Consider the following 20,409-nt stretch of genomic DNA (forward strand, 5'->3'; position numbering starts at 1 on the left):
CTGTTTTACTATCTTTCTGGGTTATGTGGTGAAAATGAAATTGATCTTTTCTGTGGTTTCCTCCTCTCTCACATCTATGCTTCTTTTCTTTTATCCTGTGCTGCCCAAGGAGGAAACTGCTGCCTGGAGCATTGATGAATTAGGTGTCTTTTGCATAATAGTAGCTCTTGTTTATGGAGCATTTTTTCCCCAGTAGCAGGCACTTTTGTGAATGTTATTTCTAATGCTAATTCTCGTCTTAATTATTTTCATTTACATTTAAGAAACAGAGAATTAGAAATGGTAAGTAATTTGCTGAAGGTCACAGAGCTACTGAGTGGTGGGCTGCTTTAAATTTAGGTTCATTTAGCTCCAGGGACCATGTATTTTTCAAGATACTTTGGTAAAACTAATAGGATTAGAGGATGCGGGCTAAAATTTGAGTTACCACTTTGTGTAAAATAGTATGAGGCACTTAAGCATGTTATATGTGGAATTTAAGGGTCAGATAGCCTCTTATCGTTAACAGGGTGAGAGACAGTTAAGACTTAATATGTTACTTCTATGTACTTGCTTTTTTGGTATTCCTTGTCTCCCTCATCCTCATTCCTGATATTTTCCCTTTGACCTCTCTAAGTTTGAAGATACAAGACCTATTGATCCCGAGTTTATCTTTAACCCCAGAGATAAACAACAGCAGTCAGTGAGCTTGATTTGCATTACAGTTTGATCTGGATCAAAGGTCCTTAATACAATCAGGCCAAAATTGATTCTTGAAAGAAAAAGAAATTGTAAATTTAAACCCTGTCTTTAACAACTTCCAGATTATTCTAATTCCTTTCTTTGGCCTGCCTTCTCACAGTTACAAATCAGACCCAATTTAAGTGTAAATTTTTTGGTCCTCAGGTGTCGGACTCCAAACCTGCTTCTCCCACAGTTTCTCCGTCTGAGTAGACGTCCCTCCGCGCCCTCAGAAGCTTAGCCCTGAGCCCCGAGCTCTAGCCCGGTGCCCTTTCCCCTGCCATCCTGGTGTCACTCTGTCAGTAGACACTGTCAGTTCTTCATTCAGCATCTCTCCCATACTCACTGCTCACTGTCTGACTACCAGCACTCTCCTCCAAATTACTATTGTTGTGACAGGGACTGTGATAATAGTTTCTCTACTTCTCTTTTTAAACCCTTTGAAACCTTTCTTCACATAGCAGTCAGTGTGATATTTTAAAACTGTAAATAATAAGGACTCAACCCCATCTCATCCCACCCAGTCGGTCCCTGCTCTAAACCCATTAATGTCTTTCCATTGCACTTAGATAAAGTGAAAATTCCTTTCTGGGACTACAAACCTGGAATGATTTGACATCTGCCTTTCTCTCCAATCCCATTTTGTACTACTCCCTTCCTTGACTACCATATTTTAGTCACTAGCTTTCTAGAACACATCAAACTTAGAATAAGAGTTTTGGGGATAGGGTGCGAAACCTAGAACACGCTTGCTGATATCTTTCATATCTTGGATTAAGTGTCATATATTCAAGGGTAGACACTCTAACATTTCCAGTCAGTCATTCTGTTTTATAGAAAGTGAAAGTGAAGTCGCTCAGTCGTGTCTGACTCTCTGTGACCCCATGGACTATATATATAGCCCACCAGGCTCCTCCGTCCATGGGATTCTGCAGGCAGGAATACTGGAGTGGGTTGCCATGTCCTTTTCCAGGGCTTCTTCCCGACCCAGGGATTGAACCCGGGTCTCCCGCATTGCGGGCAGACGCTTTACCCTCTGAGCCACCAGAAAGCCCCTGTTTTATAACCATATTCTAAATCTCTGCAAAGTACTCATGACTTTTGGATATTTTTCTTGCTTGTTAACTTTTTCCTGGTGTGTTATTTTGAAAAATCTCAATCAGACAATATTTTGAAAGAATTTCACAGTGTATTCCTATAGGTGCTATGCTGTGCTTCCTTGTGGCCGACTCTGCGACCCCGTGGGCTGCAGCCCGCCAGGCTCCTCTGTCTGTGGGGATTCTCCAGGCAAGAATACTGGCGTGCATCACAATGCCCTTCTCCAGATCTTCCCAACCCAGGGATCGAACCTGGGTCTCCCTCATTGCAGACGGGTTCTTTACTGTGTGATCCACACCAGGGAAGCCCAGGAATACTGGAGTGGGTAGGCTGTCCCTTCTCCAGGGGAACTTTCTGACGTAGGAATTGAAACAGGGTCTCCTGCATTGCAGGCAGATTCTTTACCAACTGAGATACCAGGGAAGACCGGGGTACTTATATACCCAGCACCAAAAACTCCATTATTAATCCTTTGCTAAATTTGCTATATTGCTTATTTGTTTATTAAACTATATAAATTTTGGTGCATTTCATAGTACATTGCAAGTACCAGTATGCATCCTACTAAATACTTGAATATACATGTCACTAACTTAATTCAGTTTGTATGCAATTTGGTTATTTTAAGGCAAACTTTGTATACAGTAACATGAACACATCTGAAGTGTGTATTTGCTGATTTTGATATATGCATACTGCAAACACCACCAAGATGTTGAACATTACTGTCACCCTGGAAGTTTCCCTCATACTCAGTCCTTATCAGTCCTCACTTCCCCCACAACCAGGTTTAGAGACAACCTGTTCTAAATTTTTATACCAAATATTCATTTCAGTTCAGTCGCTAGTTGTGTCCGACTCTTTGCAACCCCATGGATTGCAGCATGCCAGGCTTCCCTGTCCATCACCAACTCCTAGAGTTTACTCAGACTCATGTGCATTGAGTCATTGATGCAATCTAATCATCTCATCCTCTGTTGTCCCCTTCTCCTCCCTCCCTCAATCATTCCCAGCATCAGGGTCTTTTCCCGTGAGTCAGTTCTTCGCATCAGGTGGCCAAAGTATTGGAGCTTCAGCTTCAGCATCAGTCCTTCTAATGAATATTCAGGACTGATTTCCTTTAGGATGGATGGCTGGATCTCCTTGGAGTCCAAGAGACTCTCAAGAGTCTTCTCCAACACCACAGTTCAAAAGCATCAGTTCTCCAGTGCTCAGCTTTCTTTATAGTCCAACTCTCACATCCACACGTGACTACTGGCAAAACCATAGCCTTGACTAGATAGACCTTTGTTGGCAAAGTAATGTCTCTGCTTTTTAATATGCTGTCTAGGTTGGTCATAACTTTCTTTCCAAGGAGTAGGCATCTTTTAATTTCATGGCTGCAGTCACCATCTGCAGTGATTTTGGAGCCCAAAAAATAAAGTCTGTCACTATTTCCCCTGTTTCCCCATCTATTCCCATGATGTGATGGGACCAGATGCCATGATATTAGTTTTCTGAATGTTGAGCTTTAAGCCAACTTTTTCACTCTCCTCTTTCGCTTTCATCAAGAAGCTCTTTAGTTCTTCTTCACTTTCTGCCATAAGGGTGGTGTCATCTGCATGTCTGAGGTTATTGATATTTCTCCTGGCAATCATGATTCCAGCTTGTGCTTCCTCCAGCCCAGCGTTTCTCATGATGTACTCTGCATATAAGTTAAATAAGCAAGGTGACAATATACAGCCTTGACATACTCCTTTCCCAATTTAGAACCAGTCTGCTGTTCCATGTCTAGTTCTAACTGTTGCTTCCTGACCTGCATATAGGTTTCTCAAGAGGCAGGTCAGGTGGTCTAGTATTCCCATCTCTTTAAGAATTTTTCATAGTTTGTGGTGATCCACACAGTCAAAGGCTTTGACATAGTCAATAAAGCAGAAGTAGATGTTTTTCTGTAACTCTCTTGCTTTTTCTATGATCCAAGGGATGTTGGCAATTCAGTCTATGGTTCCTCTGCCTTTTCTAAATCCAGCTTGAACATCTGGAAGTTTACGGTTCGTGTACTGTCCAAACCTGACTTGGAGAATTTTGAGTATTACTCTGCTAGCGTGTGAGATGAGTTCAATTGTGCAGTAGTTTGAGCATTCTTTGGCATTGCCTTTCTTTGGGCTTGGAATGAAAACTGACCTTTTCCAGTCCTGTGGCCACTGCTGAGTTTTCCAAATTTGCTGGCATATTGAGTGCAGCACTTTCACAGCATCATGTTTTAGGATTTGAAATAGCTCAACTGGAATTCCGTCACGTCCACTAGCTTTGTTCATAGTGATGCTTCCTAAGGCCCAGTTGGCTTCGCATTCCAGAATGTCTGGCTCTAGGTGAGTGATCACACCATCGTGATTATCTAGGTCATGAAGGTCTTTTTTGTACAGTTCTTCTGTGTATTCTTGCCACCTCTTCTTAATATCTTCTGCTTCTGTTAGATACACACCATTTCTGTCTTTAATTGTGCCAATCTTTGAAAGAGAAGAGTGAAAAGCTGGCTTAAAACTCAACGTTCAAAAAACTAATATCAAAAGCATCCGGTCCCATCATTTCATAGCAAATAGATGGGGAAGCAGTAAGAGACTTTATTTTCTTGGACTCCAAAGTCACTGCAGATGGTGAGTGCAGCCATGGAATTAAAAGACACTTGCTCCTTGGAATAAAAGCTGTGACAAACTTAGCATATTAAAAAGCAGAGACATTGCTTTGCCAGCAAAGATCCGTCTAGTCAAAGCTATGGTTTTTCCTGTAGTCATGTATGAATGCGAGAGTTGGGCCATAAAGAAGGCTGAGTGCAGAAGAATTGATGCTTTTGAACTGTGTTGTTGGAGAAGACTCTTGAGAGTCCCTTGGACTGCAAGGAGATGCAACCAGTCCATCCTAAAGGAAACCAGTCCTGAATATTCATTGGAAGGACTGATGGTGAAACTGAAGCTCCAAAACTTCTGCCACCTGATGCGAAGAGCCAACTCATCAAGGAAGACCCTGAGGCTTGGGAAGATTGAAGGCAGGAGGTGAAGGGGATGACAGAGGACAAGATGGTTGGATGGCATCACCAACTCGATGGATATGAGTTTGAGCAAGGTCCGAGCAATGATGAAGGACAGGGAGGCCCGACGTCGCTGCAGTTCATGGGGTCTCAAAGAGTTAGACACGACTGAGCGACTGGAAAACACCACCACCTACCACTCTCATGCCAGAACATTTTCAGTACCTCCAAAAGAAACTCTGTAACCATTAATGTGTGTGTATGCCCAAGGGTATGTGCTCAGTTATGTCCGACTCTTTTTTAATCCCATGGACTGTAGCCCAGCAGGCTCCTCTGTCCATGGGATTCTCCAGGCAAGAATGCTGGAGTGGGTTGCCATTTCCTCCCCAGCTATCCAATAATAGTCACTCCTTATATCCCAGCCCCTGGCAATCACAATTTGCTTTCTGTTTCAATGGATTTATCTATTCTGAATATTTCATATAAATGGAATCATAAAACATATGACCTTCTGTGTTCACTTAGAGTTATATTTTCAAAGTTCCGGTATATGTATATTGGTACTTCATCCTTTTTATGACCGAATAATATTCCATCCTGTTCCAGAATACTGGAATGGGTAGCCGTTCCCTTCTCCAGTGGATCTTCCCAACCCAGGAATCAAACTGGAGTCTCCTGCATTGCAGGTGGATTCGTTACCAGCTGAGCTACCAGGGAAGCCCAAATAATATTCCATTGTGTGTTTATAGTGCATTTTATTTATTCATTTAGCTGCAGACAGACATCTGGGTTGTTTCCATACACTGTTGTAGCTAGTGCTGCTGTGAGTATGCATATCTATGCATGTTTGTATATGTGTTTTCCACTATCTTGGTGTATACCTAGTTGTGGAATTGCTGGTTTACATGGTAATTCTATGGTTAACTTTTTGAGGAACTGCCAATCTATTTTCCCCAGTGGCTCAATCATCTAACATTCCTACTAGCAGTGTTTGAGGTTTCCAGTTTCTTCCCATCCTTGCCAATACTTGTTATTTTCTGTTTTTTTTTTTTTTTTTTTTTAATATTACGGCCATCCTAGTATGTGTGAAATGATATCTCACTGTGGCAGATATTGGCAGAATGAATAAAAAAAATCCAACTATATGCTGTCTCTAAGAAACTCACTTTAGATCTAGACACAGAGAGAGATTGAAAGCAAAAGGATAGAATTAGATATTCCATGCAAATAGTAATCAAAAGAGAACTGGGGTGGCTCTACTAAAATATATTTTGTCTATCAGACAAAATAGACTTTAAGTCTGAAACTGTCAAAGAGATAAAAGACACTATGTATTGACTGTTATAAACATATATGCACCAAACAGCAGATACCGGAAATATATAAAGTAAATACTGACAGACTTGAAAAGAGAAATAGATAGCTGTACAGTAATAGTTGAGGACTTCAGTAGTACAATTTAAATAATGAGTAGAACATCCACAGAGAGAATCAGTAAGGAAGTAAAGATCTTAACAGCTTAAACCAATGAAACTTTATAGATATATAGAGGACACTCTACTCAATAGTAGAAGTATACACATTTTTCTCAAGTGGTTCTCTATTAATAGGAAGAGTGAATGATTGAGTTATAAAGAATTGAGTTGTAGAGAATTTTTGATGGAAAAGAGAAAATAGCATCAAGCTGGAAGAGTATCTCATAAAGTTTGTTCCTTACCCTGCAGAATCCTAGGATTCAGTTTCATATGGAAATACTCTCTTGTCTCTTGTAATCAATTACCTTGATGGATTGCTCTTCTCTTAAAATAGTGTGGAATTTTCTCTGCATTAAGTAAATTCTTTCTTTGAAAATGGTTGTTTTATGTTCATTTGCATAGTATTTTATAGTAAAATTGACCATGGGTTAATTTGTATTTCTAGTACTTTGTATTTCTAGTGGCTTGCTTGGTAGCAGCTGGTAAAGAGTCAGCCTGCAATGCAGGAGTCCCCAGTTCGATTCCTGGGTCGGCAAGATCTGCTGGAAAAGGGATAGGCTACCCACTCCTATTCTTGGGCTTCACTGGTGGCTCAGACGGTAAAGAATCTGCCTATAATGCAAGAGATTTCTAGCACTTAAGACAGTGATCATCACATAAGTATGTATTCAGTGAATGAATCCAAATAGAGATGTCTATATAAGTATAGAAATGAAATAAGTAGAAACACAATTTAAAGTTTTTTTTTTTTCCCACAGTATTTATAGATCATGATTTGACAATACTTTTTCTCATTTTCTCCCCTGTCATCTTCCAGTTTGTAATGGAGATATCTGGGAAGAGTAGCAATATTAAGTAAGCCAGGATAAACTCTCAGCTAACAGATAACTAAAAAGAAAAAAAATAGCTAGGATTATTTAAATAAACTTAGTATGTGATTGTTAATGACTATAGCACCTCAATCCATTTAGGCTGTCCTTGGATTCATTCAGTTCAGTTTAGTCGCTCAGTCATGTCCAACTCTTTGCGACCCCATGAATCGCTGCATGCCAGGCCTCCCTGTCCATCACCAACTCCCTGAGTCTACTCAAACCCATGTCCATCGAGTCGGTGATGCCATCCAACCGTCTCATCCTCTGTCGTCCCCTTCTCCTCCTGCCCTCAATCCCTCCCAGCATCAGGGTTTTTTCCAATGAGTCAACTCTTCTCATGAGGTGGCCAAAGTACTGGAATTTCAGCTTCAGCATCAGTCCTTCCAGGGAACACTCAGGATGATCTCCTTTAGGATGAACTGGTTGGACCTTGCAGTCCAAGGGACTCTCAAAAGTCTTCTCCAACACCATAGTTCAAAAGCATCAATTTTTCAGTGCTCAGCTTTCTTCACAGTCCAACTCTCACATCCATACATGACCACTGGAAAAACCATAGCCTTGACCAGATGGACCTTTGTTGGGAAAGTAATGTCTCTGCTTTTTAATATGCTATCTAGGTTGGTCATAACTTTCCTTCCAAGGAGTCTTAATTTCATGGCTGCAGTCACCATCTACAGTGATTTTGGAGCCCAAAAAATAAAGTCTGACACTGTTTCCACTGTCTCTCCATCTATTTCCCATGAGGTGATGGGACTAGATGCCATGATCTTAGTTTTCTGAATGTTAAGCTTTTAGCCAACTTTTTCACTCTCCTCTTTCACTTTCATCAAGAGGCTTTTTAGTTCATCTTCATTTTCTGTCATAAGGGTGGTGTCATCTGCATGTCTGAGGTTATTGATATTTGTCCCGGCAATCTTGATTCCAGCTTGTGCTTCCTCCAGCCCAGCGTTTCTCATGATGTACTCTGCATAGAAGTTAAATAAGCAGGGTGACAATATACAGCTTTGATGTACTCCTTTTCCTATTTGGAACCAGTCTGTTGTTCCATGTCCAGTTCTAACTGTTGGATTCATTAGGCAGGACTAATGGAAGTTTTAAGATTCAAATGTATGAGAGTCTTTTAATGAACCTTCTTGGCTTCACACTAACCGGTCATGTTATATTTTACATTCTCTGCAGGTTTGGCTCTCCCATAAATTTCTTCCTGATATCAGTCTTCCTACCACCTTGGCCCCTGTCTCCGATAAATATGTAGGAACTTTATTATCTTTTATTCTCTGCCCTGGCTATTTTTTCTGTTCCTTTGGCTAGTTTTCCTTTTGCCATGGTATAACGTTTAAAAAAGTTGCTCTTGTTTTTTTTAATATAGAAGAACAAATTGTTCATGCTAACAAGGGATAGAAATACTTAGCTAAGGCCTCAAATCTTTTCCTTCTTTCATATTGCTTAGAAAACTTTTCACATGTTGTATGTGACTTTGTGGTTAAAGATCTATCAAGGAAGCATTTGAAAAAAAAATTGCAATTTGTATCTTTTTCCCAATCTTAACATCCTGTTAATTCATTTTTCAAGTTGGTCCTCAGTAGAAGAGATGTTTAATTTTCATTTATTTAATTAGGAGATTTACTAAGTAATGCCTGAGGAAAAATTATGTTGAAGAAAGTGGTGTTAAAGTGTTCTCACTTTTAAGGTTTTTATTTTGCAGTTTTCGTATTATTGAAGTCCTGTAGTCTTTTGAGGTTACAGTGATAGTCCATGTTCTGTATCCCTTCTCTCCTTTCTTCGTCGGTTGGGTGCTTACATTTTCTTTCATTACTCCAGTATACACACTTTGGGTTTAAGCATTATTTCACAAGTTCTCTTTCTGTATTTTGCCATGTTATATTTGTTCTCAGTGTCTCTCTTTTTGTTTTACTGTTGTTTATTCTTGCATACCTTTTCTTTTTTCTATCATTCTATTGCAAAAGACTCTACGTAATGTTCAGACACTAATGTGAAGACTGTAAGCCTTTGGTTTTTGTTTGGAAACTTTCTGTCAGCTCATTCTGCTCCAGTCTAGACACTGAACCATGCTTGATTCTGATCCCTGAATCAGAGTTAGGGATCTAATAGTTTTTATTTGCCTGAGCAGAGGAAAGGTAGCCCAGATCAGTTTTTCCAAGAAAAAACAAAAACAAAAACTAATTGCTTCTCTCTGCCATACTTAAAGAAGTACTGTTATGTACTGGTTTACTTTCTTATAACACAGCTTGTTTAAACCTTTATGAGTACACTACTGGTTCAATCTTATCTAAACTCAGTGTGTTTGTATAGATATCTGTGTGTTCATGTGTGCATAGCTGTCTTAGGAAAGGCAAAATGTCCTGTGCCCACTTTACACGTTTTCATTTTCCAGTGGTAAAAACTCAGTGATAATAAGGATCACCTCTAGGTACCTTTCTTAGAGATTTTGTTCGTCTGCGGTAATAGTAGAGATATGAATAATTCGTAGTTGGACTGTAACACATATATGTTTACGTTCTAGTTACAGGATAATTATAGGCCCTAGGGAAATATAAATATGTATCACTTCAGTCTGAAGTGTGCTATTCCGAAGATGTATCAATACTAAATTGATAATGACTAAAGTAACTATAACTTTTTTTTTTTTGACAGGAAATAGCATTTATTGGTGAGCGTGATTAAGGAGGGAACAGAGCTGATGCTCATGAATGCAGGGCCCGCCATTTGTCCAGGGGACCACGATTAGGGATGTATTTGACCCCACAGCCGTCCTGGATGAGTCGCTTTTCTGCGACTAATTCTGTTCTCAAATTCATCCGCATTAAACTTGGTAAATCCCCACTTCTTGGAGATGTGGATCTTCTGACGGCCAGGGAACTTGAACTTGGCCAGGCGGAGGGCTTCGATCACATGCTCCTTGTTCTGCAGCTTGGTGCGGATGGACATTATGACCTGGCCAGTGTGGACCCTGGCCACTGTGCCCTGGGGCTTTCCAAAGGCACCGCGCATACCTGTCTGGAGTCTAGATTGAGAAACAGCAGGCCAGTCATGAATGCCCACTAGGAAGAGTTGTCTCCAAGGTCCCTTAGGGCTACCTGTACAGGCAACAGGTTGCATACACTACCAAGGAGGCTGCTGTTTGCAGTCATTGCACACTGGGCCCCCGTGGGGAAAGGAGCACAGTCGGCTTAATTGGCTGCAAAGTAAAGTAACTATAGCTCGTAATTAAAAGGTGACAACAAAATAGTGAAACATTATGACCAAATAGCAGTATGGGAGATGCATTGATGATGGAGTTTATTTCCCAGATTGTTTGGATTTTAACTGTCTCCTTGCTTGTCTTCACAGTAGGAACTTTCAGTGTAGCCGAGTGTTGCATGGCAGCTGAATTGCCTAGTAGATTTTGAATTCTATTTCCTTGGAAAACTTAGTAATGTGGTAATTCTTATTTGAGTCTGTGCAACCATCATTCATTTATCAGAGCTGTAGTGTTACACCTTTTTATTGCCCTTGCCCTGTAACCTTAAACAGCAAAGATTTTCCTCATCCTCCATGTTCACTTCCCATTGGTAACACTATGGGGTGCATTGGAGTTCTAGACTATGCCAGCCTTGTCTGGGTATGAGGCTGATGGGGGTTCTGTCATCCACAGTGGCACGGATCATGGAGGCAGGAAGTAGAGGGGTCTCGATTTTGATCAGCAGTTCTCTGTAATTCAGCATTCACTATTATATTGGATTATGTGGTTTTGCAATTTGTATATCATTGTCATCATGTCCTCAATCTTGAGTTCATCCCCTTTTCTCCATTTATCCTGTGGTTCCGTTTGTTCAAGCTAGTGTCAATCTTTTGCTTAGACCACTGTCACAGCCTTCCAGATGGCTCCTCTGTCACAGACTGGATACCTGTCTTAAAGCAGACCCTGGAATTTTATTGTGCAATACTCTTGGGACCAATGCACATGAGGGAGTGAAAGAAATTGTGGACTTAAGGGGGATTTGAATTAAGTTGAGACGCAGACTCAACAACGGCCTTAGCTCTTCCTACAGAGAGTTCTCCATGTTGAAAAGTGAAAGTCGCTTAGTTGTGACTCTGCGACCCCATGGACTACACAGTCTATGGAATTCTCCAGGCCAAAATACTGGAGTGGGTAGCCTTTGCCTTCTGCAGAGGATCTTCCCAACCCAGGGATCAAACCCAGGTCTTAGGCATTGTAAGCGGATTCTTTACCAACTGAGCTATCAGGGAAGCCCAGTACTGGCTGGTCTTTTATATTAAATAGCTGTCTCAAATTGGGGCAATAAGATTGAACTGTTATACACCTATGTTAACTAAGCCTTGGGTGCAGGCTGCCCCTTGGAAGAAGTAATACAAGCTGAGGACAAGTCAGCTTTTGGTTGACGATACTTCCAGCAGTTGGAGGACTGTCCTAAAGTGGTGAGATGGACAGAGCTCTGTTCTCATAATTTTAACATGTATTTTCCACAGTTGTTCATTTCTGAGTATTTTCAGAGTTCTGTCACGATTTTTGAATCAGGTCATTTAGGAATACATTAACAGTTTCAACTTTCTGTTATATTTCTAAGTTAATTGCTTTCTGATCAGTGAGTATCATCTTTCTTATTTAGAAACTTTCTAATTTGATGAGAATCGCTTTATGACCAAGGAGTAAATCACCGTAAATACACCTTCCGTGTGCCTGAAGAGAGTGTGCATTCTCACAGTGTTGTAGGCCATGTTTTACAGACGACCAATAGATCAGGTCTACCTATTGGGGTTTTCAGATCTTCTAGTGATGTTCTTGGCTATTTGATCAGTTTTTGAGAGAGTGGATTAGTGAGGTTGTCTTGCTTGCCAGGAAGTTAATGGGTAACATAGCAGTGTAATGTGTCTTCTTGGCTGATTTTACTTTTTATCAAAATGTATGGCTTTTTTTGAGTTTGCTTTATAATTTCATTTTATCAGTATTCTGCCTAAACCAGGTTATTTTGGTGTTTTCCTATGTTCTTTCTTTTTTATTTTTCCAGTCAACCAGTAGTCTATTGATTGAGGTATCTCTCAGTATATACTGATTTTTTTTTTTTTCTGTTCAAGACTGGCACTGTCTGTTAACCATAGATTTCAGTTGATGTACATTTAGTGTATTTACTACTTTCTGATTTATTTATATTATCTGCTTTTTATTTTTGTTCCACCTCTTGGATTCTACTTTCTCTCCTTTCATGACTTCTTGTTGATAATGATTCTCCTTAAAATTTCTCTTCCTTATTCCATCCCTCCATCCCACCGTCCCCACTCCTTTCTACTGTGATAGAAATTTTATGCTTATTTCTGTTTCAGGGTTTACTATAGAAATTTCAATTTGGAGACAGGTGTTCTTCAGTATCCTAAACTTTTTAAATTGTTTACTTATTTTAAAATTCAATCTACAGTTTATCCTCCTACCAAAGATTTCCTCTTATATGCTTTCTTGTATTTTATTTCCTTGTCTTTACCCCACTAATTAGACATTGTTAGGCAACTATAAACAGCTAATATTCATGTACCTTTACTCAAATATTTATCTTCTTTGTTCATTGTTCCTTCTTCCATCCCTGACTTTACAAATGGGATTATTTCTGTTTTTCTGAAATTTACCCCGTAGAAGTTTCTACAGGTAGTTAGCTCAGTTTTTGTTTCGATGGGGCTGTTCACATTCTGTGTTAAAGGGCGACCTTGGTGTGCACGCAGATCCGGGTTACAGTGGTTTTCAGTTAGCAGAGTGCTGTGATGCTCGTACTGTGCCGTGCTCCGCAGCTACTGGAGAGAGAGCTGTCAGTCCGATTTTTGTTACTACTCTGTTGGCAGTCTGTTCTTTTTGTCCGGCTCCTTCATAAAATTGATTTTTATGAAGGAATGCTTTATGAAGAATAAAATTTAACTATTTTAAGTGTATAGGTTAGAGAATTTTAGTACATGTCACTACGATTAAGGTATAGATAATTTCTGTTCTTTTAAAAAGCATCGCTTTCTTCATTTTACACTCCCGCCAGCAGTGCTTTAAGAGTTCTAGTTACCTATCTAGTCCATTCCTGGGAAAAACTTGACATTACTTGTCTTTCTAGTTTTAGTCATTCTAATGGATATGTATATTTCATTGTGGTTTTGATTTGTATTTCCTTAATACTGTTGAGCATATTTTCACATGCTTAATGACTATTCATTAATCTTTGCCAAACCAAAGGTCACTTAAATTTTCTCTTATTTATCTTCTAGACATTTTATTGTTTAGTACTATGTAGTTAGGTCTACAATCCTCTTTGGGTTAACTGTTGTGAAATGTGAAGGACTTTGTCTAGATTCACTTTTTGCCCCTGGATTTCCAGTTGTTCTAGCAATGTTTATTGAAGAGATTGTCTTTTCTCTGTTGAGTTGCTTTTACTTTCTGGTCAGAGATCATTGACTGTGTTTGTGTGAGTTTATTTCCACGCTTTTCATGCTATTCCGCTGTTTGATTTGACTATTCTTTTACCAATATCTTGGTGATTTTATTGCTGCAGCTTTATAGCAAGCCTTAAAGCTGGGTGATGTCAGTCTTTTGAACTTGTTGTCCTCTTTTAATACTGTGCTGGCCATTGTAGGTCTCTTACTTCTGTATATTAATGTTAAAATCAGTTTGTTGATATATATGAAATAGCTTAATGGGGTTTTGGTTGTAATTGCTTTGAATCTATAGATCAATTTGGGGACAATTGGTATCTCAACAATATTGAGTTCATGCATGTGGAATTTTTCTTTATTTATTTAGTTAGCTCCTCCTTAATTTCATTCATCAGAATTTTGTAGTTTTCTGCATATAGATACTATACATATTTTGTAGATTTATGCCTAAATGTTTTATTCTTTGGGGTACTAATGTAAATGGTATTGTTTTTAATTTCAAGTGTTTCCATTGCTGGTATGTGGGAATGCAATTCAACTTGTAATTACAAGTTTAGTCTTAGAAGGTTTTTTTTTTTGTTTGTTTGGATTTTTTTTTGGTGGTGGTGGTTGTTGATTCTTTGAGATTTTCTTCATAGATGATCTTATTTCCTGCTAATGACATTTCTTCCTTCTCAGTTTGTTTACCTTTATCTTGTCTTATTGCATAAGCTGGGACGTATAGTAAGATGTTGAATAGGAGGGGTAAGAAAGGACATCCTTGCCTTGTTCCTGATCCTAGGAAGAGTTGGATATGACTGAAGCGACTTAGCATTCACAGTTCTTACATGTACGGCTTACTCATCAATGTAAACCCTTACCATTTTAGGTAGTAGAGAGAAGTGATCATATGTATATATTAAAGAATTTTGCTGACCTCTCTATAGTTTGATGGGACCAACTGTACTAGTAGGGAGCTCTGTTAGGAGATTTCTGGTTAGCACCACCAAATTAGGAATCAGACATTTCTCAAGAAATATTTCACTTTTCCTTTCTTTTTTTTGCCTTTCCTTCTCTATCAGTCATTACAGCCTATGAATTTTTTTATTGAAGAAACTAGGTGAAAAACTACATAAAATTCTTCATTATATGACTCATGATATTTACATCATGAAGATGTCATTTCACCAGCCTTTACAGTATCAGATTATGCCACTGTGTATAGGGGCAAGTTTTGCTTAATTAAAGGGGGACAGATTATGTGCTGTGTGTCTTGTGTAGCTCAACATCGTGTGTTGGTCAAGAAAAACAGTTACACTTGGGATTCATAACTGAGTGGGGAGCACCAAGCCCTAGAGGCTTCTTCCGTCCACATCCTGTCTACACATTGTGCTGACTCTACCTCTAACACAAGGCTCGACTTTTCTCTTTCTCTGCATCGACAGCTGAGTCCGGTTACAGCTCTCTCTCTGCTGGTGGTTTAGTCGCCAAGTCGTGTCTCACTCTTTTGTGACTCTATGAACTGTAGCCCTCCAGGTTCCCCTGTCCATGGACCTCTCCAGGCAAGAATACTGAAGTGGGTTGCCATTTCCTTCTCCAGCGGCGTTTCCCGATGATCAGACCTGCAGCTCTTGGGTCTCTTGAGTTGGCAGATGGATTTTTTTTTTTTTTTGCCAATTTTAAATACAGTTTTATTTAAGACATTGCATTTTTCCACTTACAATACAGTGCTTGTAAAGTGCAATGTTTTTCCATGTGCACACACATTCCATGTTCAAGTATCAAGAATGCCCAGTTATTTACTATATAGCAGCTCAACTTTATAACTGCCACGGGATTTGCTACAGATTTGGGTCCTTCCATGTTTTGTGTGGAACAATGCTAGATCTATGCTAGGTTGGCCTAATCAACCTCTTCAATAGTGGGCCCAGAGGAGGCACCACCTGATGGAGGAGCTCCACCACCAGGGAAGCCCCCAGGCATTCCTCCTGGCATTCCTCCAGGCATGCCTCCTGCGCTCTGGTATAGCTTGGTAATGATGGGGTTGCAGACTTTTTCCAGCTCCTTCTGCTGATGTTCAAATTCTTCCTTCTCTGCAGTCTGGTTCTTTACCGCTGAGCCACCAGGGAAGCCCAGTCAGTCCTCCTTACTTAGAGTCACAGGCAGGCATCCAGTGAGAGGATGATAAAGGTTAGGAAAAATTTGCCAACAGCACTAGGACCTGAGGGTTTTTTTTTTTTTTTTTTTTAAAAGCAATCTTATCATACCAGGAAATTTGTCTCCTTTTATAAACCTTGGAGAATTTTGTTTTGTTATGATAAGGAAGGTTGTTCTGTTTCAAACATATGTCAACTAAAGATTATAAATTTAAAGAAATGTGTTCGAGACAAAAGTTGAACAGAGGAATAAGTATTCTAATGGATTAAACAATGTGAGAGAACGTTAGTGGATATTTCATACCCAGGCTGTAAAAAGTGAGGTGTTGCAGGCCATCAGCTTGGTCACTTCAGATTTTTCCGGGAATGCCAACTTTTGACTGAATGTTTTTTTTCCTTTTTCTTCCAGTTCCTGGCACCCCATAACTTACCCTAATTAGAGTCACAGACACAATAAGAAAGTGGGGATGACGGAGTGGGCTTTTTGATATTATTTAACATCATCTATGTGGAATATTTTTTCCTCTCCTTTTCAAATGGCTAGTTCTCATTTCTTCATGGCATGGTGACAGCATAAAAATATATGCTGTCTGAAATTTAATGACTTACTTGGCATAAGACTTTTAGTAGAATACCTTACTATTATATTCAGTTATAGCTCAAAAATTACATTGAGTTCATGACTGTAATGTCACCAGCTTCTACCAGTTTCTTCCTGTCTCTCAGTTGTTGAGTGTTTGTCTTCTTAAGTTCTTGTCGGGGAGTCTTCTCTTCTGGGTCATGTATTCACAGGCCTGTGCTGCATCGCCGCCTTGGGGGGTCCCCGTGTTGCTTGTCTTGTTATATATTACCCCGTTGCCTAGCAGCGTCTCACCTCTTCTGAACATAAAGTAGGGTAGCTTCCCTGGTGGGTCAGTGGTAAAGAACTTGCCTGTCAATGCAGGAGGCATAAGAGACATGGGTTTGATCCCTGGGTCGGGAAGATCCCCTGGAGGAGGGCACGGCAACTCACTCAAGTATTCTTGTCCAGAGAATCCCATGGACAGAGGAGCCCGGGGAGCTGTTGTCCACGAGGTCGCAAAGAGTCAGACATGACTGAAGCAACAGCACTGAACATAAAATAATTTGTTGTTGACAGATGATTTTTGCGTGTCTTGTTTTGTCGTCTAGTTCTTTGTTACCAAGGAAAATTTCCAAATCTCATTTTGGAACCTCACAAATCCCTATATAGTCCAGGATCCATAGTAAATGACTAAGATGAGATTAATACTGGAATCAGAATAACTGCACATTTCCTAATCCTCAGCGGGAACTGGAAATAGTAGAGACATGGGGTGTTGGATATCACTCCTCTTGTGGTTTCCTGTTCATATGGATAAATAGTCTTTGATGGTGAATTGATAACATGTTTTATGGGGGCATAATAAAGACCTTAAGTTGTTTTTAAAAAGATATCTCAGGCCTGCTGGTTTCTAATTTTTAGATATTGTTTCTTCACTGCTCAAAAACAGGCTAATTCTTCTTTACTGATTTCAGTCTAGTTCCTTTATGTGATATTCATTGTGGGGCTGCAGTGCTAAGAGACAAATACTGTTCTTGTTACCTCTCAAGCAGAATCTGTAGAATGCAAAAGTGTGTAGGATAATTTGCACCTAATTTATGTGTCCAGTTCTCTTTTCCTCTGCCATCCTGCAGATAAACTCTGTACTTCAGATTGTTTCAGTCCTTCCTTAAACCTGTCCTGTGCTTCCCCACCTCTGTTTCATTTCTGTTCTTCCTGCCTAACGTGTTCATATCCTGCTCATCCTTCATCGTCTTATATAAATAGCCCTATCTGTTGTGTGCTGTGTGCTCAGTCGCTTCTGTTGTGTCTGACTCTGTGCAACCCAGTGGACTTTAGCCCTCCAGGTTCCTCTGTCCATGAGATTTCCCAGGCAAGAATACTGAACTGGGTTGCCATTATCTTCCTCCAGGAAATCTTCCCGACCCAGGGATCAAACCTGTGTCCCTTCTGTCTCCTGCGTTGGTGGGCAGGTTCTTTACCGCTAGCGCCACCTGGGAAGCCTCCTGTCTGTTGGGTTGGCCAAAAAGTTTATTTGGGTTTCGCCATCACAGCTTATGGAAAAACCTGAATGAACTTTTTGGCCAACCCAATATAATATGCTTTTCTTAATCCCTTTTTCTCTTTCCTATGATTCCTTTCTGAATTCCCACTGAGAGAATTACCTGGGGTCCTACGCCTCTTCTTCCTAGATAATACGGCTCCCCGTGTGAAAATAGCACGTTCGTCTTTCTTGTGCTTATTGCACCTAGTATTGCTTTTCTAGTGCTGTCCCACATAAATCTGTCTCACATAAGCGTAGCCAGTATCTGAACTTTTAAAGCTGAATTCATTATGAAACACTTAGGGAGCAAGAGCCATTTTGACTGAGTCAGAGTTAGGAGAGACGTTTTGTGGCTTAGGGGTCAGAGGTCTGTGGCATTTGGCCCTGTCCGCCCTTGTCTTCAAAGCCCCCGCAGCCAGAGTGCAGTGCTGGTGGAGCATCACTGGGCAGGCGGAGTCCTTCAAGGGCTCCCTGACCTCTTCTTTCTTCACAAACGATCACAAGCAAGTGGTCTCGAACATGAGTATCTCCACCGTATTGTCAGAAACCCTCCAAACACAGGGACTTCACAGCTTTTCTTGGTAAGTCATCATAGATGACTCATGCTGTCAAAATTTTTACTTTATAATTTTTACGTTATATTGAGTCTAAGTACTCAATCCTGTTTAATCACAGCAGTTTTATTCTTTTCTCTTACAAGACGTTGGCTGAAAGCATCCTCTGTTTTGGGCCTGACGTTGTATTTTCATAATAGTCCCACGTCTAGGCATGTTATCCCGTGGCCACTGAATGGTGTCGGTTGGTAGCTTCTCCATGCTGGCAGCAAGCCCTGCCTCTTCAGCTCCAGTCATAATAGAACAGCCGTGGCTTGATTTTTCCCAAAGCCATCATGTCTTTCTTGCAGATAAAAACTGCAGGGGTTCCCTATAATTTTGCAGATGAAAATACCTCAAGTACCTGTAAATCATTACATTTGAAAACAAGGAATTTAATTTGTTGTGCCTGCACACAGCAGATTGGGGGAATCAGAAGGAATGCATGTGTTTGTGTGTGTGTGTTTCCTTAAGGCTATATAAGTTGTTTCTTATATCGTTGGTTAATTAATACTGTATCTACTTCCAGTTTTGGAATCCACTGTCAAATTATGTTTTCTTATTGGGGAAAATGTTGCATTTATTGATGCAGATAATCTTTTTCTTTTAAAAATGATCACACTCATTTAAAAAAAATATGAAACATATATGAAATATATGTAAGATCCTTACACCGGCATTATTTTCCTGATGCTAAAGAAAGGAACTTTTAAATAAATTAGTTATTGTCTTCTGTGTTATTGAACATGTGGTCAGTTGTCATGTTCGTGCATCCAGATGATCGAAGCCTGAACTGCTGTCTCATTCTTCCCTGCTGTTAGGCTACCCTGTCATGATCAAGGCCTCAGCAGGCGGTGGTGGGAAGGGCATGCGGATCGCTTGGGATGATGAAGAGACCAGGTGAGATTCTGTCCAAAATATACTTTTGATGAAAATAGCAGTTACTGGAGTTTTATTAAACTGACAAGTAAACAGATATCAAAAGCATAATGGAATAATTAAAACAATTATCTAATTTTTACTCCTCTAGATGGGAATAATTAAAATTAGGCAGAAAAGTTTCTTATTTATACTGTGGTGATTATCCTATTTTAGAAAGTTTTCTTTTTTTACTATCTCAAACATTAATAAAAGATTATCTTTTACAGTGTATTTTAAAAGATTGCAGTCATGATTCTGCCTTCTAGGTAAAAATCGCTAATGTTTAGCTATTTAATTCTGAATATGATCGAAGATTTGAATCTAATATATTTGAAAGCAGTAGTAATTTCATCTGTTTATGTATTATCAGTACTCATTTGTTTCCCTTTGATTGTAAAAATCATGAACTACTTTGATAACTTTAGTGTTATCTTTATAGTGTTGCTGTATTTCAATGTAATTTATAGTGTGAAATATATTTCCTTTTGAATTTGAAATTATAGTATGTCCTTCGTATGTGGTGTACTCTGTTATGTATTTGAACAGTTTCTTAGTAGTAGTTTCAGAAATCAGAAGAGACTGAAAACAAAATTTTAAAAACTTGTTGTATTGCTAACATCATGGTGAGTGGAAAAATAGTTTTTTGAACAACTGCCTTGTCCGTGCAAGTTTTAGGGGACTCTATTCAGATTTGTATTATGTACTTCAAAGCTTGACAGTAAGAGAGATTTATGTCATTTTTTGAAGGAAAGGGATGAAAAAAATCACTGAATTATTATCATTAATGTTGCCTTTCCTGCCCTTTCTCTACCCAGAAGTAATTTGGTCTTCCAAATGGTTAGTACTTTTTTCTCCTTTTCTTTTCCTTTCCTTCTCATTCCCTGAAATCTCTGAAAGAGAGAAATCAGGAGTAGTCGGTATGAAAGCTGTCCAGTGCAAAGCTAATTCAGAAGTTAGGTTCTAAAGTGAACTTACAAGGTAAAAATCTCTCGGGGGCAATAGATTACCCTGAAATCTGAGGGGCAGACGCCACATGGCAGACTTGACAGGTAGTTTTAGC

General features: G+C 39.6%; 1 protein-coding gene and 1 non-coding gene across 2 annotated transcripts in view; one reads left to right on the forward strand and one right to left on the reverse strand.

Annotated features, from left to right (window-relative positions):
- Positions 1-20,409, forward strand: part of PCCA (propionyl-CoA carboxylase subunit alpha) — a 345,865-nt gene that overhangs the window by 118,014 nt on the left and 207,442 nt on the right. The window contains exon 9 of the mRNA XM_065902073.1: positions 19,250-19,328. Coding sequence (XP_065758145.1) covers positions 19,250-19,328 — 79 coding nt within the window. The remainder of the gene's footprint in view (positions 1-19,249; positions 19,329-20,409) is intronic.
- Positions 10,243-10,377, reverse strand: LOC136144542 (small nucleolar RNA SNORA70). Its single transcript, XR_010658571.1, has one exon. It is a non-coding gene; the product is annotated as a small nucleolar RNA SNORA70 (small nucleolar RNA).

The sequence above is a fragment of the Muntiacus reevesi genome, chromosome 11 (assembly GCF_963930625.1).
Source record: "Muntiacus reevesi chromosome 11, mMunRee1.1, whole genome shotgun sequence".
Classification (NCBI taxonomy): domain Eukaryota; kingdom Metazoa; phylum Chordata; class Mammalia; order Artiodactyla; family Cervidae; genus Muntiacus; species Muntiacus reevesi.